General features: G+C 48.4%; 2 protein-coding genes across 3 annotated transcripts; one reads left to right on the forward strand and one right to left on the reverse strand.

The window, feature by feature from the left end:
- The first annotated feature begins 505 nt into the window (after positions 1 to 505).
- On the forward strand, positions 506 to 4177 carry LOC309365089 (uncharacterized protein). Of its 2 annotated transcripts, none has more exons than XM_081903233.1 (3): positions 506 to 1651; positions 2573 to 2681; positions 3128 to 4177. In XM_081903233.1, exons 1-3 carry the CDS (start codon positions 1388 to 1390, stop codon positions 3604 to 3606), a joined length of 852 nt encoding a protein of 283 aa, XP_081759359.1. In that variant the 5' UTR covers positions 506 to 1387; the 3' UTR covers positions 3607 to 4177. The 2 variants fall into 2 exon arrangements, with proteins under 2 accessions (XP_081759359.1, XP_081759360.1); XM_081903234.1 differs by having other exon boundaries at positions 3290 to 4177.
- Positions 4178 to 16861, reverse strand: DALRD3 (DALR anticodon binding domain containing 3). The gene is made up of 13 exons (XM_081902404.1): positions 16622 to 16861; positions 14641 to 14939; positions 13643 to 13911; positions 12299 to 12357; positions 11609 to 11731; positions 11261 to 11331; positions 10472 to 10530; positions 9573 to 9655; positions 8661 to 8784; positions 7609 to 7667; positions 6507 to 6620; positions 6316 to 6384; positions 4178 to 4769 (listed from the first exon to the last, which is right to left on the reverse strand). Exons 1-13 carry the CDS (start codon positions 16808 to 16810, stop codon positions 4650 to 4652), a joined length of 1638 nt encoding a protein of 545 aa, XP_081758530.1. The 5' UTR covers positions 16811 to 16861; the 3' UTR covers positions 4178 to 4649.
- Between the last annotated feature and the right edge of the window lie 1544 nt (positions 16862 to 18405).

Consider the following 18405-nt stretch of genomic DNA (forward strand, 5'->3'; position numbering starts at 1 on the left):
TTTTAACTGGCGATACCGGGGATTGAACCTTCTCTGTGCAAATAACTGAGCTGTGATCCTACTCCTTAAGGAGACCTAATCCCAGTCTGCAGGATGGCCAGATGAATCCCATTCACATGGATTTGGGGAAAGAGCTGATCACCTGGTGCCTGCAATGCCCTGGGCTCACAGAACTTAAAGACCCATCCTCCCATTGCGTAGGAAGGTTTCTTGTTGCACTGCCTGCAGGCTCAGAATTGCCACAAACTCACTGGAGTGTCAGGTGCTAGTCGGTTCAATGGGCAGCGACATTCCTGTGTGCATCTGCTGAATAATAATATCTAATAATAATAATTTATTATTTATACCCCGCCCATCTGGCTGGGCCTCCCCAGCCACTCTGGGCGGCTTCCATAGAAATGAAAAATACAGTAAAATATCACACGTTAAAAACTTCCCTGAACAGGGCTGCCTTAAGATGTCTTCTGAATGTCAGGTAGTTGTTTATCGTGTCAGGTATATGACATCCATTTAGACTGTAGCATTGATAGAAGAGGACTGCGGAGGAGTGGGGATGTTCAAAGAATGTCTACCCAGGTGGGAGATGGTGTTTCTTTAAAAAATAAAATAGAGTTGTATACGTACTGCCTTTCATCCTTATATCTTAGGGTGGTTCACAGCATAAAAACGCAAGATAAAAATGCAAAACACATGGAGTAGAATTGGGGTGAGAAGTTCAATCATATGATGCCTGTTTGGTGCAGGAATTGGGATGGATTGAGAATATCCTGGAGGTGCAGACTTGCAGGGAAATGGTTAGCTTTCTGTCCACCCCCCCCCCAATTACCATAGGACATGCTCTTGAGTTTTCTCTGACCCCCCCCCAATACAATTTCTATTTCCTCCCATCGAGACTCCTCTTCCGAGTCAGAACTTTTCACTTTTCGGCTGCTGCAGCTTGTGGCACCTGTTCAGAGGAATTTGCTCGGTTGTGCAAAGTCCTGCATTCAATAATTCATCGGTTGAGCCCTGGAGTGGCTGGGGTTTCTGGCCCCCCAGCAACGCCATGCATATTTCATGGTCCAGATTGCAGCAACGGGGAGGTCACACCAAGGCCCCTTTGTCTGCAAGTTCAGCACGTGGCCGCTGCTGTCACGCACTGCCGATTCCCAATGGCCTTCCATCTATTTGGCTCCTGGATGAACAGCTGAGCTTGCTGCAAAACGGGGCGATGTCGTCCAGAGCTGCACCGATCGTGGGATGCACCCTGTGGTGTATGTACCAGAAGGACGCCGAGTAGCAAGCTCTCCAGGCCGTTCCAGACCTCTCCAGGCGCTGTGTGGACCACCTTGCTTCCTTGTCACTGCCACCAACAAACCTGGGATGCTACAGTCCGGTCCACTCAAAAATGCCGTTCCAGCCGCACTTTGTCCCCAGAGCCAGGCAGAGAGGGGCCGGCTCAGAGCAGCCACAGCAGATGGCACCCCTGGAAGCAACAGGCCTGCTCCCTTCGGTGGCTCAGCGGGGTTCAGCCCTGCCCACAGCGAGTGTCACCACCCACCCCGGCTGCGCCATGAGGATGAGTGTGACCCCCGGCTTCAGGAGGTGCCAGGGCCATGCAAGGACCAGAGAAGACCCTGCCAGAGGGAAGTGCAGAGGCTGGATGGAGAAGGTAGGGAAAGCCCTATTGGTGGGGCAGGGTGGAGATGTCGGTGCATTGCCAGGGATAGATAGATATGTAACTGCAGCAGTGGTGGGGAATTAAACTCAGGCAGGTCAGAAGTCAGGACAGCATTGATGCAAAGGACTAGCATCCATGAATATTCCTGCCTTCACAGCACAGCTGTGTTTGCTGGTGGATACCTGGCTCCAGGCCACTCCTTTATAGTGCCTTCCAGGTGTTGTTGGCCTTGCAACTCCCAGGCAGCCAGACTTAATGGTCAGAGGTGATGGGTGTTGTAGTCCAGCAACTTTGGCTACGCTTGTCATTAGGCAATTAGGATACACGAGGGATACCCTTAGGGCTTTGAAATTCACACGGTCATGGGCCTAGCCCTGGTACAGAGCCCGTGCTGGAGAAGGAAGCTGCCTGGTGGTGCTTCTCCATCCCTCCATGCTGGTTTACTGGTTTCAGGGCAGAGGAAAAGACTGGCCATTGACAAGGCTGAACAAGGGGTGTGTTAGCTGAGGCTGGGGTGTACTTGCAGGGCTGTAGGAGATGCTCCAGTTTTACTGAAGTCGCATTACAGAGTTGCTGGAATAAATAAAATGATCAGGATTATGTATTCTTCCTCCCTGCAGCAGGGCAATGCATGCTTTCTGCTCGTGGTGTTCTCCTAAGACTTTTGGCCAGCAGTACAAACTCCACTGCTGTACATCAAAACAGTTGCCCACCAATCAGAGAGAGTTTGAGGTCCACATAGTCCTGTTTACACCTGCCTAAGACTCACAATAGCTGCATATCGGGACTGAAACTGAATACTGTAGTATGTGCAGGTGTTATAAGAGTCACAACGCATCTCTCTCAGATTGCTGTTTGCTTTATTGAGCTACAAAACTTAACCTCCTATATCTCTTTCCCCCTCATGTCCAGGTAGGAGCTGCAAACAAGCACCAGAATAAAACTGCTCCCAAGACTCCCTTAACCCCAAGGCAAAACAGGATGGCTCTTCCCCAGATTCCCAAAGGAGGCAAGGTCTTTGGTGAGGCTCTGGTCTTTGGCACTGCCCCACCTACCACTGGCAGGATTGCTGAGACCCTGGCGCTGGGCTAATGCTCTCTTGCTGGTAGCTGGAAGGAGGCTGGGCTGCTGTGAGGGGAATGCAGCAGGTTCTAGGGCTGCTTAATGTTGGGGCTTCCATTGGGTCCCTGGCCTCTGTGGAGGGCATAGAGCTCATATCAGGGCTTTGCGGGGAATGCAAGCCAGAACAGAGGGAGCAGGGAGCACCTGTGTTCCTCAGGGGAAAGGGGCGCAGGCTGGTGCTGACAAGACCCCAGGGAGTCTTGTATCAACCACATCCTTTCCCACATCGCCCTGCCTCAGGAATCCCCTGTGCACCCAGCCCAGTGCCACACTTGAGCCCAGGGCTTGAGTCTCCTGCCTCGTTCCTCACTAACACTTGCTCTGCTCCCATTTCTCTTGCCTCAGAGAAACCAGGCCAGAAGCTGCCAGGCCTCCCCCATGCCAAAGCAGCCCCTTTGGGCACTCCCGACCTGGCGCCCTGGACTGGGCCCTCTCAGTCCGAGACCTCCTTCCATGCCCTTTTCAAGCCTGTGGTGTCCTTCTTGCACAGTGTCCCTTTCTCGGCAGCAGGAACACCCAGCTCCTGCAGCTTCTTCCAAGACCACCTGGGAGAGAAGGCGCCGGCTGCCGAAGGGGAGCAGCGGCCAAGGACCCTGCTGCTCCAAGGCAAGGCGAAGCAGAAGGCCAGCCGGAGCAGAGGCTCGCCCAGGCACTTCCGGAGCAAGTGGCAGGGGGTGAAGCTGCCGCCCGTGCCCAGCATCACCAACCTCAACTTCAGCCGCAATTTCACCTTCTCCTTCTTTGAGCTGCCTCCGCACCAGGGCCCCCAGTACTGGCTGCAGCGACAGCAGCTCATCCGCCTCCTCATGAAGCAGCTGCAGTAGCGAGCCCCGGCCTACCTCTGGGGCGCCGGGTGCGAAACAAGAGGGACAGCCGCCAGGTGCAATGGGTGGAATGGGCAACTTGCACCACTTCTCACGCTAAATTCAGCCTCAAGCCTTGGAGAAAGCATCCTCCTGGTTACAGTGGGGCCCACAGAAATGAGATACGCACAGCCCCCATTCAATCAGCTTGCCTCTCTGCTCCACAATGAAGCTGCTGACAGGAGACGCCGGACAGTTTGTCAACGCTGGGTCCTCTTTCCCTCCCTTATCCTTGTCCTAAGCTGCAAGCTGATGCTGCAGACACGAGCCTCTGCCCACCCTGGTAGGCACAGAGCAAGTCTTTGCAACTGCCATGGACAACAAACTCCCCCCGCTCTAAGCAACAAACGGCAGACAGACATCTGCCCAAACGGCAGGCAGACATCTGTGTTTGTGTGAGGCTATGCAACTTTGTTTACAAACTTTCTTTTCTGATACGGGTGCCAAAGATTTTCTGTATGTGGGTAGGGACATGGCGTAGCTGGGGTGTCAGTCAGCTCAGAACAGAATAAAAACAACCAGTGAACCACCATTTGCATCCATCCTCTGTGCTTTCTTTTGGATTGCTCATATGCCAGCTTTTGTTGTGCCTTCGGTCTGCTGTGAGCAAAATGGGAGGGATAAAAGCAATGGAAGCACTACAGTGATTAACCTGTGTGCCCCAGGGGAGCGGGGGGGGGGGGCGTTTTTAGCCTATATGTTCCTAACTGGAATGTCACAACTTTGGCTCCACAAAGAATTTCATCAGGCCCCCACCATCCGGAATGTAGGCGAAGTCTGTGCCCTCTTTCCTCTCCAGCATCGCCATCAGGTCGCTTTGGTTCAAGTCCAAAACATTGCATGTATCCGGGCCAGGCTGGGCTGTGATGGGTGATCGTCTAACAGTACCGCACGCACTCTCCCCATTCTTGGTCATGTGACTGCGCTGTCCATGGCTCCTCGCAACAGAGCTGGCCAATGGGAGGGCCGGGGCAGGTTGCCTGTAGTCACCCCTGCAGGCTTGCTCAGATCTGGCTCAGAGGAGGCAAGTGGAGGGTGGCCAGGGCACTGCAGAACACTTCTCTCACTGCTCTCATCAGCTGCAACCGGGCAAACATCTGACCGAATAAGTGGGGACGTGGTTCCTGTTGGGAGCAAAAACAGGATCGTCACGGGGGCCTGATGCCACAGCTCTGAGGGCTGAGTGGCGGGTTTGTGCCTTCCCTTAATGGGTGCATTTCTCCATTAGTGCCCATGGACAGGCCCCCCTTCATCGTGCAGAGGGCGCCGTGTAGACCAGAATTTTGTGGGAGCGAAGGCTAATGTGCTGGAAATTATGTTATTGACAACTTTCTATGTTATGACAGCGGTGTCAGTGACGGCATCAGCGGACTCTGAGTTATTAAATTGATCCCTGTCACTCTCACTCAAAGGCAAATTACACTTGTGGCTTTAGGCTCATAAAGCTGATCCTTTTGTCTACCTCTTCACCTTAGTTAACTTTTTGAAAATATTAGTACATCCTAAATGGAAGCTTCTAGCTAGCAAAGCTTCAGGAATGAGCTTCACATGGTGGGAACAGAAGTCTTTGGAGCCTTCTGCTCCAAAACTAAAGGTAAAGGTAAAGGGACCCCTGACCATTAGGTCCAGTCGTGACAGACTCTGGGGTTGCGGTGCTCATCTCGCTTTATTGGCCGAGGGAGCCGGCGTACAGCTTCTGGGTAATGTGGCCAGCATGACTAAGCCGCCACTGGCGAACCAGAGCAGCGTACGGAAATGCCGTTTACCTTCCCGCCGGAGCAGTACCTATTGATCTACTTGCACTCTGACGTGCTTTTGAACTGCTAGGTTGGCAGGAGCAGGGACCGAGCAACGGGAGCTCACCCCGTCACGGGGATTCGAACCGCCGACCTTCTGATCGGAAAGTCCTAGGCTCTGTGGTTTAACCCACAGCACCACCTGCGTCCCTTCCTCTTTATCACGATTCTTGCAGAAAAAATATATGCAGAGGATATAAAATAGAGTGGGGCTTCTTTTTTCCACTAGGTATAGTACAGCCTTAGCATGGGTGACTGAAGATGCCAACACAGCCTCTTGACTCAGAAATAAATAAAATATGTCAAGTTATGCCCAAGCTGCACCTCACTCTTCCCTTTATGAAAATGGTTAAACAAACAAGGAAGCCAAAGTTCACCATAGTTTCCTGTTCTGTCCGAACCAGGAAACCATGATTGATGGTTTCTAAGCAAGCAAAGATATGAAGCTGCTGAAAGATGGGTTACAGATTGTGGCTTATTTGGAAATCATTAACTGTAGTTCCAAGTTCAGACACAACAGGAAACCACCATTAATTTCAGTTTCCTGGCTTAAAGGAGGAGTGAAATAGCTGCCAAGGAGCAGTCTGCAGGTGGACAGAACTCAAGACCTTTTCTGGCATACGAAGTCAGGGACCTACAAACCTGAAGCTGGCCACTTCCCTAGGCTTCGCAACTCTACAAAGCCGAGCCTTGAATCCAGATTTGAGGATTCAAGATCAGTATGTTTCAAAACGAGCCTATTACAAGTTCACCTGACATGTAGCAAGTGCACCTTTCGGGCCAGATGTTCATTATGTGGAAAGAGCCTGAGCCGATGCAATGTGGACTTGCAACTCAAAGTATACCCCAGCGACTCTCCTCCCAGACCACTCACCCCTAGGATATGCACCCGGTTGTAGTAGGAACTGAAGTCCATGCTCAGCTGGATCAGGAACTTGCAAATCTGCAACACAAAGCCGAGTGATGCCAGATTCACCTATGGCTAAGAGGAAGCCAAGCTGATAAAGGGGAGGGGGGAAGGCAGCCCAACAGCCCCACCTCACAATATCTGAAAACTCAGCTCACCGCCTCCGTGCTGGCTGTGACTCTGAGCCCAGCGCTGGAGATGGGCACCTGCATCACTTGGCTCAGGATCTCCTGGAAAGGCAGGATACTGTTGAACAACAAAAGCCATTCGCCCTGCAGAAAGAGAAGAATCATGTGGGAGTCTCAGTAGGCCAGCCTTCCCCAACCAGATGTTTTGGACTACAACCCCCATCATCCTTGACCACTGGCTGTGATTGCTGGGGCTGATGGGGGTTGTAGTCCAAATCATCATTAGACCTATACTCATCCCCCAGTTTGTTAATTGGCAAGAAGGGAACCAAGCAATGAGATTTCGGACACAAAAAGCACAAGCACCTGACTGGTATAGAAGCACACGGCGATCTGGATTCTGTGAGCTGATTTGTGCAAGGCAGGTGTCTTGAGGCCTGTTTTGTAGCAGAAAGTTTGGACAAGGTAAACGTTTTCAGGGGCGCCCCGAGACATCTTGGCACCCGAGGCAAAACACCTTCCTGCTGCACCCACAATGTGGGGAGGGCGTGAGGCTCTGCAAGGGCTTCCCTTCGAGGAAAAGCCCTTGCAAAGCCTTGCCACCCTACCAGGCTGGGTTTAGATTTGCTAGGCGCAGCAAAGATGGGTAATGGAATACTCGGCTGCTCTGCTGCGGCCGAAGCCTCCCTTACCTGGGTTGCTCCTGCAGGGGGCAGCACAGAGCATCTGTAGGGGAACTGCTTCTTGCCTTTCCACTGCCTGAAGCGGTTGCTTCACCCCGCTTCATGGGTGAGCCGGCTCTGCATATTTTAGACCCTCCTCCATGCTTTCTAGCGGTTGCCCTAACTTGGCTCAACTTGCCAAATGATGTTTGTGTTCCCAACAAATCCAGCTGATCCTATAGGAGCAGCCCTGCAGGCCTGGATCGTTGTGCAGGTGGTGACCATTTCACACAGTGGTTCAATTTCTGGCCCCTGTGCTTGTCAGCATAGCATGCATACATGCCCCCTGCCCCCGTTCTGCCTTCTTCCAGGTCCAAAAGGATCCATGCATCAGGATCCAGGTCCAAAAGGAAAACCGCACATCAATTGGATGTGCCTAAAATGGTCGCCGACTGTATTCTTTTGTTTACCTCTTCCCTGAGAGATGCGTAGATCAGCTCCGAAGGTTGAGGAAAGGCTGGGTACAGACCTGGAATGGGATGGGATAAATTTGTTACCATAGGAGCATCTTAGGCAAAAGCCTTTCGGGGGATGCAATGATAGCCATACCGTGGGATTCACATTTTCTGCAGCAAAACTCCAAACCTGCCAGTTACAGAGAGCCATGCAGATTAAACCAACATTCCTAAGTTTGCTCAGATTTTTTTTGTAATTAATCCCAACTGCAACTAAAAAGTGGGTGGGGAAGCTGCAATATTTAGGAGTTCTAAAGGGCAAAATAAAGGGCTGTGTGGCATTTTGGGAGAGCAGCAATAAACCAGGATGTGTAAAAGGGAACAGGAGCTTGGGCCGTGGAGAAAGACATAAAGAGTTATAGGCAATGCGAGCTCTGCTCAAGAGTAGACTCACTGAAGTTAATAGACTTGACTAACCTAGGTTCACTAAGTTCAGCAGATCCACGCTGAGTAGAAATGAGCTAAAGGCAGTGTGTGGGCCACCATCCCTCAACCGCTAGAGCCAAAACTTTGTCCTTCTGGGTTCTAAGTCTGGGAGACACTGCGTGCAAGTTTCAAAGTCTGCCTTTGTAGTCAGGAGGGGTGTGTGTGTGTGTGTGTGTGTGTGTGTGTGTGTGTAAAAGGGGAAAGTGTCACAATTCCACACATGGTGAACGTTTTAATATCAGGTACCTTTCTGAATGCTTTTAACCAAGCCAAGGAGATCCTTAGTTTCTGGCCACCTGCTACAAATCACTGGCCAGTGCAAGGGACCCTCCCTCCTCCGGAAAATTCATTATGATAACAGCCATGGCAGGCTGGCTGCTCCTAGTCCCAGGACCGACGGGGCCCCACAAGCACAAAGCACGACAGCTCCACAATCAAGTTGTTTCCTTGAATCCTGAATCAGGCGACTTAAGTACTGCCCCAGCTTCTCAGGGAAGGTCCAGGTCCAGGCCAATTGTCAACCAATTCACAGAATCATGGCTGAAATGGCACAGCGTGCGTGAAGAGGGGAGGGCTCTCACCTTGCTCTACGGCCCGCTGGTACGTTTCAAAGAGTGTGGCCAGCCGAGCACAGTTGTACATCACAAAGGCTCCGCTCTTGGTCCCTTTGGTGGAGATGCTGGTCTCCTCCACATCCAGGAGAACCTGAGGATGATGCAAAAATCAATGCTGGGCGGCGGGGGAGCTGACGCAGAATGTCAGGTCTAGCCCTATTCCCAAGAAGGCCCTGGCCTCCCCTGCAAGCTACCAAGGTGCTCCTCTCCAAACAATGAAAGTGAAGGGAGCACCAGCTACCATCTATCTCCACTTTCCAGAAAGGGTGGCCTTGCCCAGGCCAACCCAGACTCCCTCCTCCTGGAAGAGAGGGATTCTGACAAATCCGTGTGCATAAGGCTAATTTTGTCTGTTCATTTGCAACTGTCCTTTATTCATGGCCTGTTGCATTCTTCCGATTCACTGTCCTTTATTCAAGTTGCCTGTTGCATTCTTCCGATTCACTTTAAGCCAGTTTGCTATCTTCATAAGTCCCCAAATTCGTCTACCCTCCCCAGTGTTGCAATGCCTCTGTCCACTGTCCCCATACCTGTGCACCTAATTACTCTGTTAAGAAAGGGTTATGGGGTTTTGTTTTGGAGTGAGACATTCCCAGCTGCTGTAACTTGGGACTGTAAACTGAGGGAGTGGTAACTGCTACAACCTGAAGCATGAGTCACGTTTTAAACCAGGCATAGGCAAACTCAGCCCACCAGATGTTTTGGGACTACAACTCCCATCATCCCTGACCACCGGTCCTGTTAGCTAGGGATGATGGGAGTTGTAGTCCCAAAGAAAGCAGTTCGACGCAGCTGAAAGTATACCACTTCCACCCATGAGCAACCCAATCGCCTCCTGACTGTGAACGCACCACACCTGAAAGGGATTCCTCCGCTTACCTGGTTCCGATGGGTCGTGCTCAGCATCTCAAATCGGATGGCAGCTGATGTCAAGACGCCGACTGTTTCCATCCAGGTGTCGTCTAAAGGAAGGAAGCCGAAAAAACAGTCCAGCAGTTACAAAACCATTGATAATTGAAAGCATTCCTTTTTTTAAAGAAGCTTTTGATTCTATTGCCACTTAAGGGCTCTTGTCTTTTGCTGCTGTTTCTTAGTTTGATAATTTGTGTTTCAATGACTGGGTTAACCGTTGTTTTAATGTTTGCTTTCATTTTTGCAAGCTGCTCTGACTGACTCCTTTGTGGCAGGGGAAAGCACGGCTATAAATTTGTTGGAGATGTAATTTATAAATACAGTGGTACGTTGGGTTACATACACTTCAGGTTACATACACTTCAGGTTACAGACTCCACTAACCCAGAAATAGTACCTCGGGTTAAGAACTTTGCTTCAGGATGAGAACAGAAATCGTGCTCCGGCGGCACAGCAGCAGCAGGAGGCCCCATTAGCTAAAGTGGTGCTTCAGGTTAAGAACAGTTTCAGGTTAAGGATGGACCTCCAGAACGAATTAAGTACTTAACCTGAAGTACCACTGTAAATTAAAAAGGAGCTCAGTGGAACTGGAGTGTTCGGTGGAAGAGACCACTTGGGAGCTGGGGCGCATCCAGGAGGAAATGCTTATGGTTCCCCTGTCCAACAGGGTGAAAGGGAAGTCTGGTAGACTCATAATAAAGCCTTTTCAAGCAGTTGGGCAAGACATCCAACTGAAGTGGGCAAGAAACCCAGAAAAACAGGAAAAACAACCCCCAACATGCCAGCTGTAGGACACATCTAAACCTCCCAGAAGCAGAAACAAGGAGACAGAACAGCACGCAACAAATGTAGAGACAAACCATTACCTTGAGAGAGGTCCCCATATTTCAGCACTGAAGCCTCATACATCTGGGAGTTCCGCAGCCTGTAAGCAAGGAGATGTTGCAGCCCCTCAGAAAAGAGAACATGTCATACTTACAGTGCCACGGGTGCAAAACCAAATGCTGAATAATACTAGTGCTGGTGGGGAAAGGTAGGGAGAAAGACCCTGTCCACATGTGCAGACTCAGTACAGTGGTACCTCTGGTTGCGAACGGGATCCGTTCTGGAGCCCCGTTCACAATATGAGCAGAATGCAACTTGCGTCTGCGCGGGTCACAATTTGCCGCTTCTGCGCATGCGCGTGACATCATTTTGAGTGTCTGCGCATGCATGAGTAGCGAAACCCAGAAGTAACCCTTTCCGGTACTTCCGCAACCTGAAAATACGTAACCTGAACCGAACGTAACAAGAGGTATGACTGTACAGGCAAATTTTCTCAATGCATTCTTTTGGACCACAATGCCAGGAGCGCCACCACACTCAGGACTCTGGAAACAAAGCTGTTTGTCCAAAGTCAAGAATGAGGGCTTAAGACAGCATCACAAACCAGCTGCTGTCTTATTAAACAGCTGTAATGCAGCGATTTCCATGAGCGACCGAAAGGTAAGCGCAGAATACCCAGAAGGTAAGCGCAGAATACCCAGAAGGTAAGCGCAAGCAAGAGCATGCTTTCATCACCAGCTTGCCCTTGCGGAAAAATAACCGCTCCACTGTTATTAGCGAAGCGGAAGGGTCCGGTGTGGGAAGGGTCCTGGCAGAGAAAAGCAACTTACTGGAAATACTGAAGAGCACCCATGGGAGAGGCACAGCGAGTGACTTTGACAGGCCCACAGACAAGGTGTTTCTAGGGAATAAATAGATAACAAAGCATTAGTTGCCCACAACCACCATGTGCTTGCTTTTTGCAACAGAAAGAAAGCTCCCCAATTGACATAAATTAAAAAGAAAAAAGAAAAAAGGGAGGAGGAAATTCCAAATGGGGCTAGAGTGAGGTCAAAGGTAAAAGTCTCTTCCCCTGAGCCACGGTCCCAATCTGGCCCCGCAGCAACCCAACGTAGCAGGAAAAGCTTTACACACAGCTTGTACTGTAGGCCATCCTGGAAAGAAAGGGCACTCCTCACCTGTGAAACTGTGAGCACTTGTGGGGCTAGCAGCCTCAATAGCAAGTCTACCTTCTGCTGCTGGAAGGCCTCCTCGCTGCCCACCACATGCACAATGCTGCAGTGTTTTTCTGGTGCAGCCACCTGCAGAAGAGCAAGTAGAAAAAAGACAGTCACGGAACCAAGAAATTACACAAAACAATGAAATACAGTGAAAATCCCTGAAACGAAAAGTAATCGACTAGAAATATTATCTTATAGAAATAAACAAAATAATAAAAATCAAAAAGTTTAAGGAAAAAATTAGAAAAACCTAGAATATTATAATACTAGAATATTATAATACTTCAGAATTTTTGGGAGTTTTAACCCCCTTTTTGAATCTTGGTCATTTAAGGTTTATGCTTTTTCTATTTCCTTCTGAGGAAACTGAATAGTTCAGTGAAACAAGGTTTGTAGCCGGCATCCCGTAAAGGCTTTGTACAATTCTAGGTTTTTCTAATTTTTTCCTTAAACTTTTTGATTTTTATTATTTTGTTTATTTCTATAAGATAATATTTCTAGTCGATTACTTCTCGTTTCAGGGATTTTCACGGTATTTCATTGTTTTGTGTAACCTGCAGAAGAGCGGCAGCTCACATGAGATGCAGAGACCACACAAGAGGGTTGCTCCGTTCACCCCCGGCTGAAGGTTTTCACCCGTCTACTCACCGTGCACTGCAGGGCCACACGCTGCAGCTCAGCCACATGGCGCAGTTTTTCCTCTGTCACTGAAAAGGAATGAATTATTATTATTATTATTATTATTATTATTATTATTATTATTATTATTATTACACAGTTTTATTTGCACCCTGCGTTTCCACAGTTCAAACCACGCTCAAGGTGGCTTACAACATATAAAAAAAACATAACTATAACATAAGAAAAGTACTCATAATCCGATAAATTTTAAAAATGCAAAACCAAGCTGAAAATTTTCCATGCCAATCACAACAAAATCTAAAATAAAGATACGAAAAACCCCAACAGGAACAACCCCCCCCCCAAACCACCCAAACAATGCCCCAACCCCACCTTTCCTACCGAAAACTGAAGGTGGGATAAATGGTTGTCTCCATGAGGCCCCCAACCCATTATATCCTCACAACAACCTTGTGAGGTTGTTTGGGCTGAGGGCCAGTAACTGGCCCAAGGCTACCCAGTGATCTTCATGTCTGAGTTAGCACTTGAACCCTGGTCCAGGTCCCAGTCCGACACTCCAACCACAATGCCACACTGGCTCTCAGGAAATATTGTGTGATGGAGGTTCAGTTTCTGCTCTGTCTGCTTCTGCAGCTCTAGAGCTCTTGTTTCCTAGGGCTTAGTGCAACCAAGGCAAATCTAAAAAAATGTAGTATAAACACTGACAATTGGGAAACACTGGCCTGTGAGCGCTCCAATTGGAGAACAGCCTTTACCAAAGGTGTCATGGACTCTGAAGACACTCAAACTCAGGACGCAAGGGAGAAACGTGCTAAGAGGAAGGCACGCTTGGCAAATCCACACCGTGATCCACTCCCGCCCGGAAACCAATGTTCCCACTGTGTGGGATCCAGACGTGTGGATCCAGAATTGGCCTCCACAGTCACCTACAGACTCATTGTTAAAACCGTGTTTATGGAAGACAATCTTACTCAACTTACTCAAAGAAGAAGAAGTGTAACCAAGTGGAACTAATTCAACCATGATCCAGCCACAGCTATTTCCTTGATAAAAACACCCATCAGGTCAACAGACTTGGTATAATAGCACTGGACCTGGTTTCCAATTATTTTATATAGTTTGGCTAGGAGAGAGTGACTGGCCCAAGGCCGACCAGCGAAAATTCAAACCCTTTTCTCCCAGATCCTAGTCCAACACTCTTAAGTGTTACACCACAGTGGCTCCCATATTAGCTTGGCAAGTCATCTTCTCAGTCCTCAACCTACATTGTTGTGAAGGTAGATACAAAAAGATCCCTGTCTTAGGGATAAGGCAAGCATCTGTTTAAAAATGATAAAATAAAGTGCCTACCAAGAAAGACGTCCACATTAGGGTCATAGCCCTCCAAGTCTTCCTGCTCCTCCTCAAGGAACCCTTTCAAGTGCACTTTGCACACAACAGCATTCTGCTCCGTCTGGTCAAAAGTGGCATGGGAACATTGGCGAAGGTTTTCCTTCATGGCTTGAATATCCTCAGGGCTTTGGGAGGCTTCCAAAGCTGAAGGCCACTCAACGCGTAGCCGTTGCAGGAATCTATGGATTTCCTCATCAACCGAAGATGGGACCAGGTGTACATCCATCCTGAAAGGCAAAGAACCATACACAACATTGGCCGTACAACCGCCAAAATTAGCAGAAGAAAAACTCTCCATATTCTACTCAAAGAACAGCTAAAGGTCCAGTATGGACTGATGACCTGAGTGCTGTATTCGGTAGAGCACTGCTTTCCAAATCTGAACTTCTCCTCCACAGAAATGAAGGCTAGAACCAAGAGCTCTCTTAAAAACAGGTAAGATTCTCAGAATGTTGCCGAAGTCCTAGAAAGGACAATACAGTGGTACCTCAGGTTACATACGCTTCAGGTTACATACGCTTCAGGTTGCACACTCCGCTAACCCAGAAATAGTACCTCAGGTTAAGAACTTTGCTTCAGGATGAGAACAGAAATCGTGCTCTGGCGGTGCGGCAGCAGCAGGAGGCCCCATTAGCTAAAGTGGTGCTTCAGGTTAAGAACAGTTTCAGGTTAAGAACGGACCTCCGGAACGAATTAAGTACTTAACCAGAGGTACCACTGTACTGTTCTCTCCAAAACACATCACATTCACAGCTATAGAAGCAGCTTTGAACTGTGGGGAGGACAAATTAATGCTGCAATCGTCTGCATGCCTAATTAGAAGTCACCCCCACTGAACATTGTTGCATCTATTTCTCATTGTGTGTAAAGTTGTAATAAACAAATAAGAAAACCACACATGTTCCTGGATCCCTGATTGACAATTAGAATAGGTCCGTTGAGTTGCATCTACTAACCCTTGAGCTCGGAGTGTGCCTGCGAGGTGGTCAGTGACCAGGATGGCTCTCAGGTGACTCAGACTCAGCGAGTTCAGGCCCTTGCAGCCGTGCAGGGGCACACAGTTCAGGAGGATGCTGTGCCCATGGGCTGTCTGAGAGGGCTCCGCATACACAGGAATGGCTTTCAGGATCTGCTCAAAGACAGCAGGCCTCTCTAACTGCACAGTCAGTCCAGCTAGGCTCTTTTGGCAACCCCGGATGGGTGGCAACCCGGGGCGTTTAAGTGAAGACACACTCTCAGCAACGCCATCGGGAACCTGTTGTGATACAAGAAAAGGGAGAAGAGTCAACGAGCGTCGGCTTCCTCCTGGTTTCGGCTGTTCAGGAGCAGAAACAAAGCAGTTCACCATGTGGTTAATTTTTTTTTTTTTAAGACAACCCAAATTTCAAGCACAAATAGATCACAGCTGGGCTTTCTTAGCTAAAATGCTGTGGGTGACATATTGAAACCTGGTCTCTAGATCACTAAAATAATCTGCTGCAGGGAAAGAATTAGTAGGTGACTTCTGCAGTCAAGTCTTCTCTAAGATACCTGGAAAGAGGAGTATAAATAAAATATGGAGTGATAAGTGTTGGTGCTGACCTTTAAAGCCCTAAACAGCCTCGGACCAGTATACCTGAAGGAGCGTCTCCACCCCCATCGTTCTGCCTGGACACTGAGGTCCAGCTCCGAGGGCCTTCTGGTGGTTCCCTCACTGTGAGAAGTGAGGTTACAGGGGACCAGGCAGAGGGCCTTCTCGGTGGTGGCACCCGCCCTGTGGAACCTGTCAGAAGATGTCAAAGAAATAAACAACTTTCTGACTTTTAGAAGACGTCTGAAGGCAACCCTGTTTAGGAAAGTTTTTCATAGAATCATAGAGTTGGAAGAGACCACAAGGGCCATCGAGTCCAACCCCCTGCCAAGCAGGGAACACCATCAGAGCACTCCTGACATATGGTTGTCAAGCCTTTGCTTAAAGACCTCCAAAGAAGGAGACTCCACCACACTCCTTGGCAGCAAATTCCACTGTCGAACAGCTCTTACTGTCAGGAAGTTCTTCCTAATGTTTAGGTGGAATCTTCTTTCTTGTAGTTTGGATCCATTATCCGTGTCCGCTTCTCTGGAGCAGCAGAAAACAACCTTTCTCCCTCCTCTATATGACATCCTTTTATATATTTGAACATGGCTATCATATCACCCCTTAACCTCCTCTTCTCCAGGCTAAACATGCCCAGCTCCCTTAGCCGTTGCTCATAGGGCATCGTTTCCAGGCCTTTGACCATTTTGGTTGCCCTCCTCTGGACACGTTCCAGTTTGTCAGTGTCCTTCTTGAACTGTGGTGCCCAAAACTGGACACAGTACTCCAGGTGAGGTCTGACCAGAGCAGAATACAGTGGCACTATTACTTCCCTTGATCTAGATACTATACTCCTATTTAATGTCTGATGTTTTATTGTGTTTTTAATATTCTGTTAGAAGCAGCCCAGAGTGGCTGGGGAGGCTTGGCCAGATGGGCAGGGTATAAGTAATGAATTATTGTTATTGTTGTTATTGTTATAACATCCATAGAATTGTAAGAGTTGTAGGAGCCCCTTAGGGTCATCTAGTCCAGTGTTTCCCAACCGTGGGCCTCCAGATGTTTTTGGCCTACAACTCCCATCATCCCTAGCTAGCAAGACCAGTGGTCAGGGATGATGGGAATTGTAGTTCAAAAACAGCTGGAGGCACAAGGTTGGGAAACACCCCCTGTAATACAGGAATAATAATAATAATAATAATAATAATAATAATAATAATAATAATAATAATAATAATAATAGTAAATCACAAAGTACCACCTGACAGCTGGAGGTGGTACCTCACAGCGGAACTAACTATTTGCATACCAATAAATGAATACAGGCAAGGCAGCCCCGCCCCATCGCCCCGCCCCTTTTCGCGAAGGACACGCCCCCTTACCTGCCCGTCCGCGAACATGGCCATCAGGGCAGCCTGCGGAGCCAGGAAATCCCTGCTACGTAAGTTCCGGGCGCTGCTCTCCTTGAACCAGACCGGGCCGCGAGCCCCGACCCCGGCCTTTCCTCGGAGAGCAGCGTTCAAGGCCTCCAGGGTCTCGGAGACAGACAAGCGGCTCTCGCGCGTCTCCATGGCGACCCCAGGCGCCGGCGCCTCCGGAATTCTTTCCTGGAGGGCGGGGGAGGGGGGAAGTCCGCCCGGTTTGCCAGGATGTGATGTCATGATGGAAAATAAACATAGAACTATAGTATAGACTGACTTCCGGGTGGAGCCAAAGCCGGCATGGGCATCGTAGGAGTGGGATTTTGCCACCTTTGGGGTTGTCGAGTCTTTGGGCACTTTAAAAGACAGATTCCACCCTTTTTTTTCTTTTTCCGTGTATCATTTTGCTTTGTGTTATCATTGTGGAAAATCTAATAACAATATTATTTAAAAAAAATAAAAATAAAAGACTTTTTTTAAAAAAATGGCATAATCTTTTCATCAGGTCCACCGAGGCTTGCGCCATAATTAGTTTCTTACAACACATTGTCATAGCCATGTCTACTCAGAATTCCTCAGAAGTCCTATTGAATTCAATGTAGTTTACTCCCTGGCAAATGGGTTTTATTATTATTCGAATTTATATACTGCCCTATGCCCAGAGGTCTCAGAACAAAATCAAAATATATAATCAAAATAAAAACAGCAACCCCGTAACACCTTAGGTAGGATTATAGCCCTAGGCTGTATATACATATGTAGCCTTTGAAAACACACATGGGTCATAGCATTTTTTGTACATAGCGGTCTGCAATTCTGCATGCCTTTGCAAATAACGTAGTCTAAAATGGCAGTTACTAGCTATGTTGTCTGTACGCACAGGTGGGCATGTTGAATTGCATTTGCTGCTTTACTGCCTATTTGCAAAGGTTCTTTGGAGCTCTTCACAATCTCTCTTTGTTATAATGGACCTGGACAACTGAGTGTCATCAGCAAACTTGGCTACCTCACTGCTCACCCCTCACTCTAATGATATATGAAAAAGTTAAAAGCACAGGTCCCAATACAGAAACTCCACCTTCTACATTTCTACATTTAATCCTGCTTTCTGGTTTTTGCTACTTAACCAATTCCTAACCTACAAGAGTACGTCTCCCCTTCAATGGGTGCCAAGCTTACTCATGAGTCTTTTGTGATGTAACATACAACATTTTTGGAAACTATATTTATAGTTTTAAATCTATCCATGCTTAATTGTTGTAGTTTTTTGTTGTTGTTTTCATCCCTATGTTTTTAGCTGGTCCTGTTTTATCTGTAAGCCACTTGGACTGGAGTCCCTGTCGGGGAAAAGATGGAATATAAATCTTCTTCTTCTTCTTTAGTGATCAGTTGTAGCCGAGTAAGATCGTCTTTCATGAACACAGTCCTAACAGTGAGTCTGTAAGTGACTGTGGAGGCCAATTCTGGATCCACACGTCCTTCCACAGTGGGGACATAGGTTTCCGGGCAGGAATTGATCACAGTGAGGGTTTGCCAGATGTGCCTTCCTCTTAACATGTTTCCCTTTCATCCTGAGTTTGAGCATCTTCAAAGCCCACGGCTGATCTCCAAAGGCTGTTCTCCAGTTGGAGCGCTCGCAGGCCAGTGTTTCACAATTGTCCATGTTTCTCCTACATTTTAAAAGATTTCCTTCGAGAGTCTTTAAACCTCTTTTGTTGTCCACCACTATTTTGCTTTCTATTCTT

This window comes from Podarcis melisellensis (assembly GCF_964234715.1).
Source record: "Podarcis melisellensis genome assembly, chromosome: 2".
Taxonomy (NCBI): domain Eukaryota; kingdom Metazoa; phylum Chordata; class Lepidosauria; order Squamata; family Lacertidae; genus Podarcis; species Podarcis melisellensis.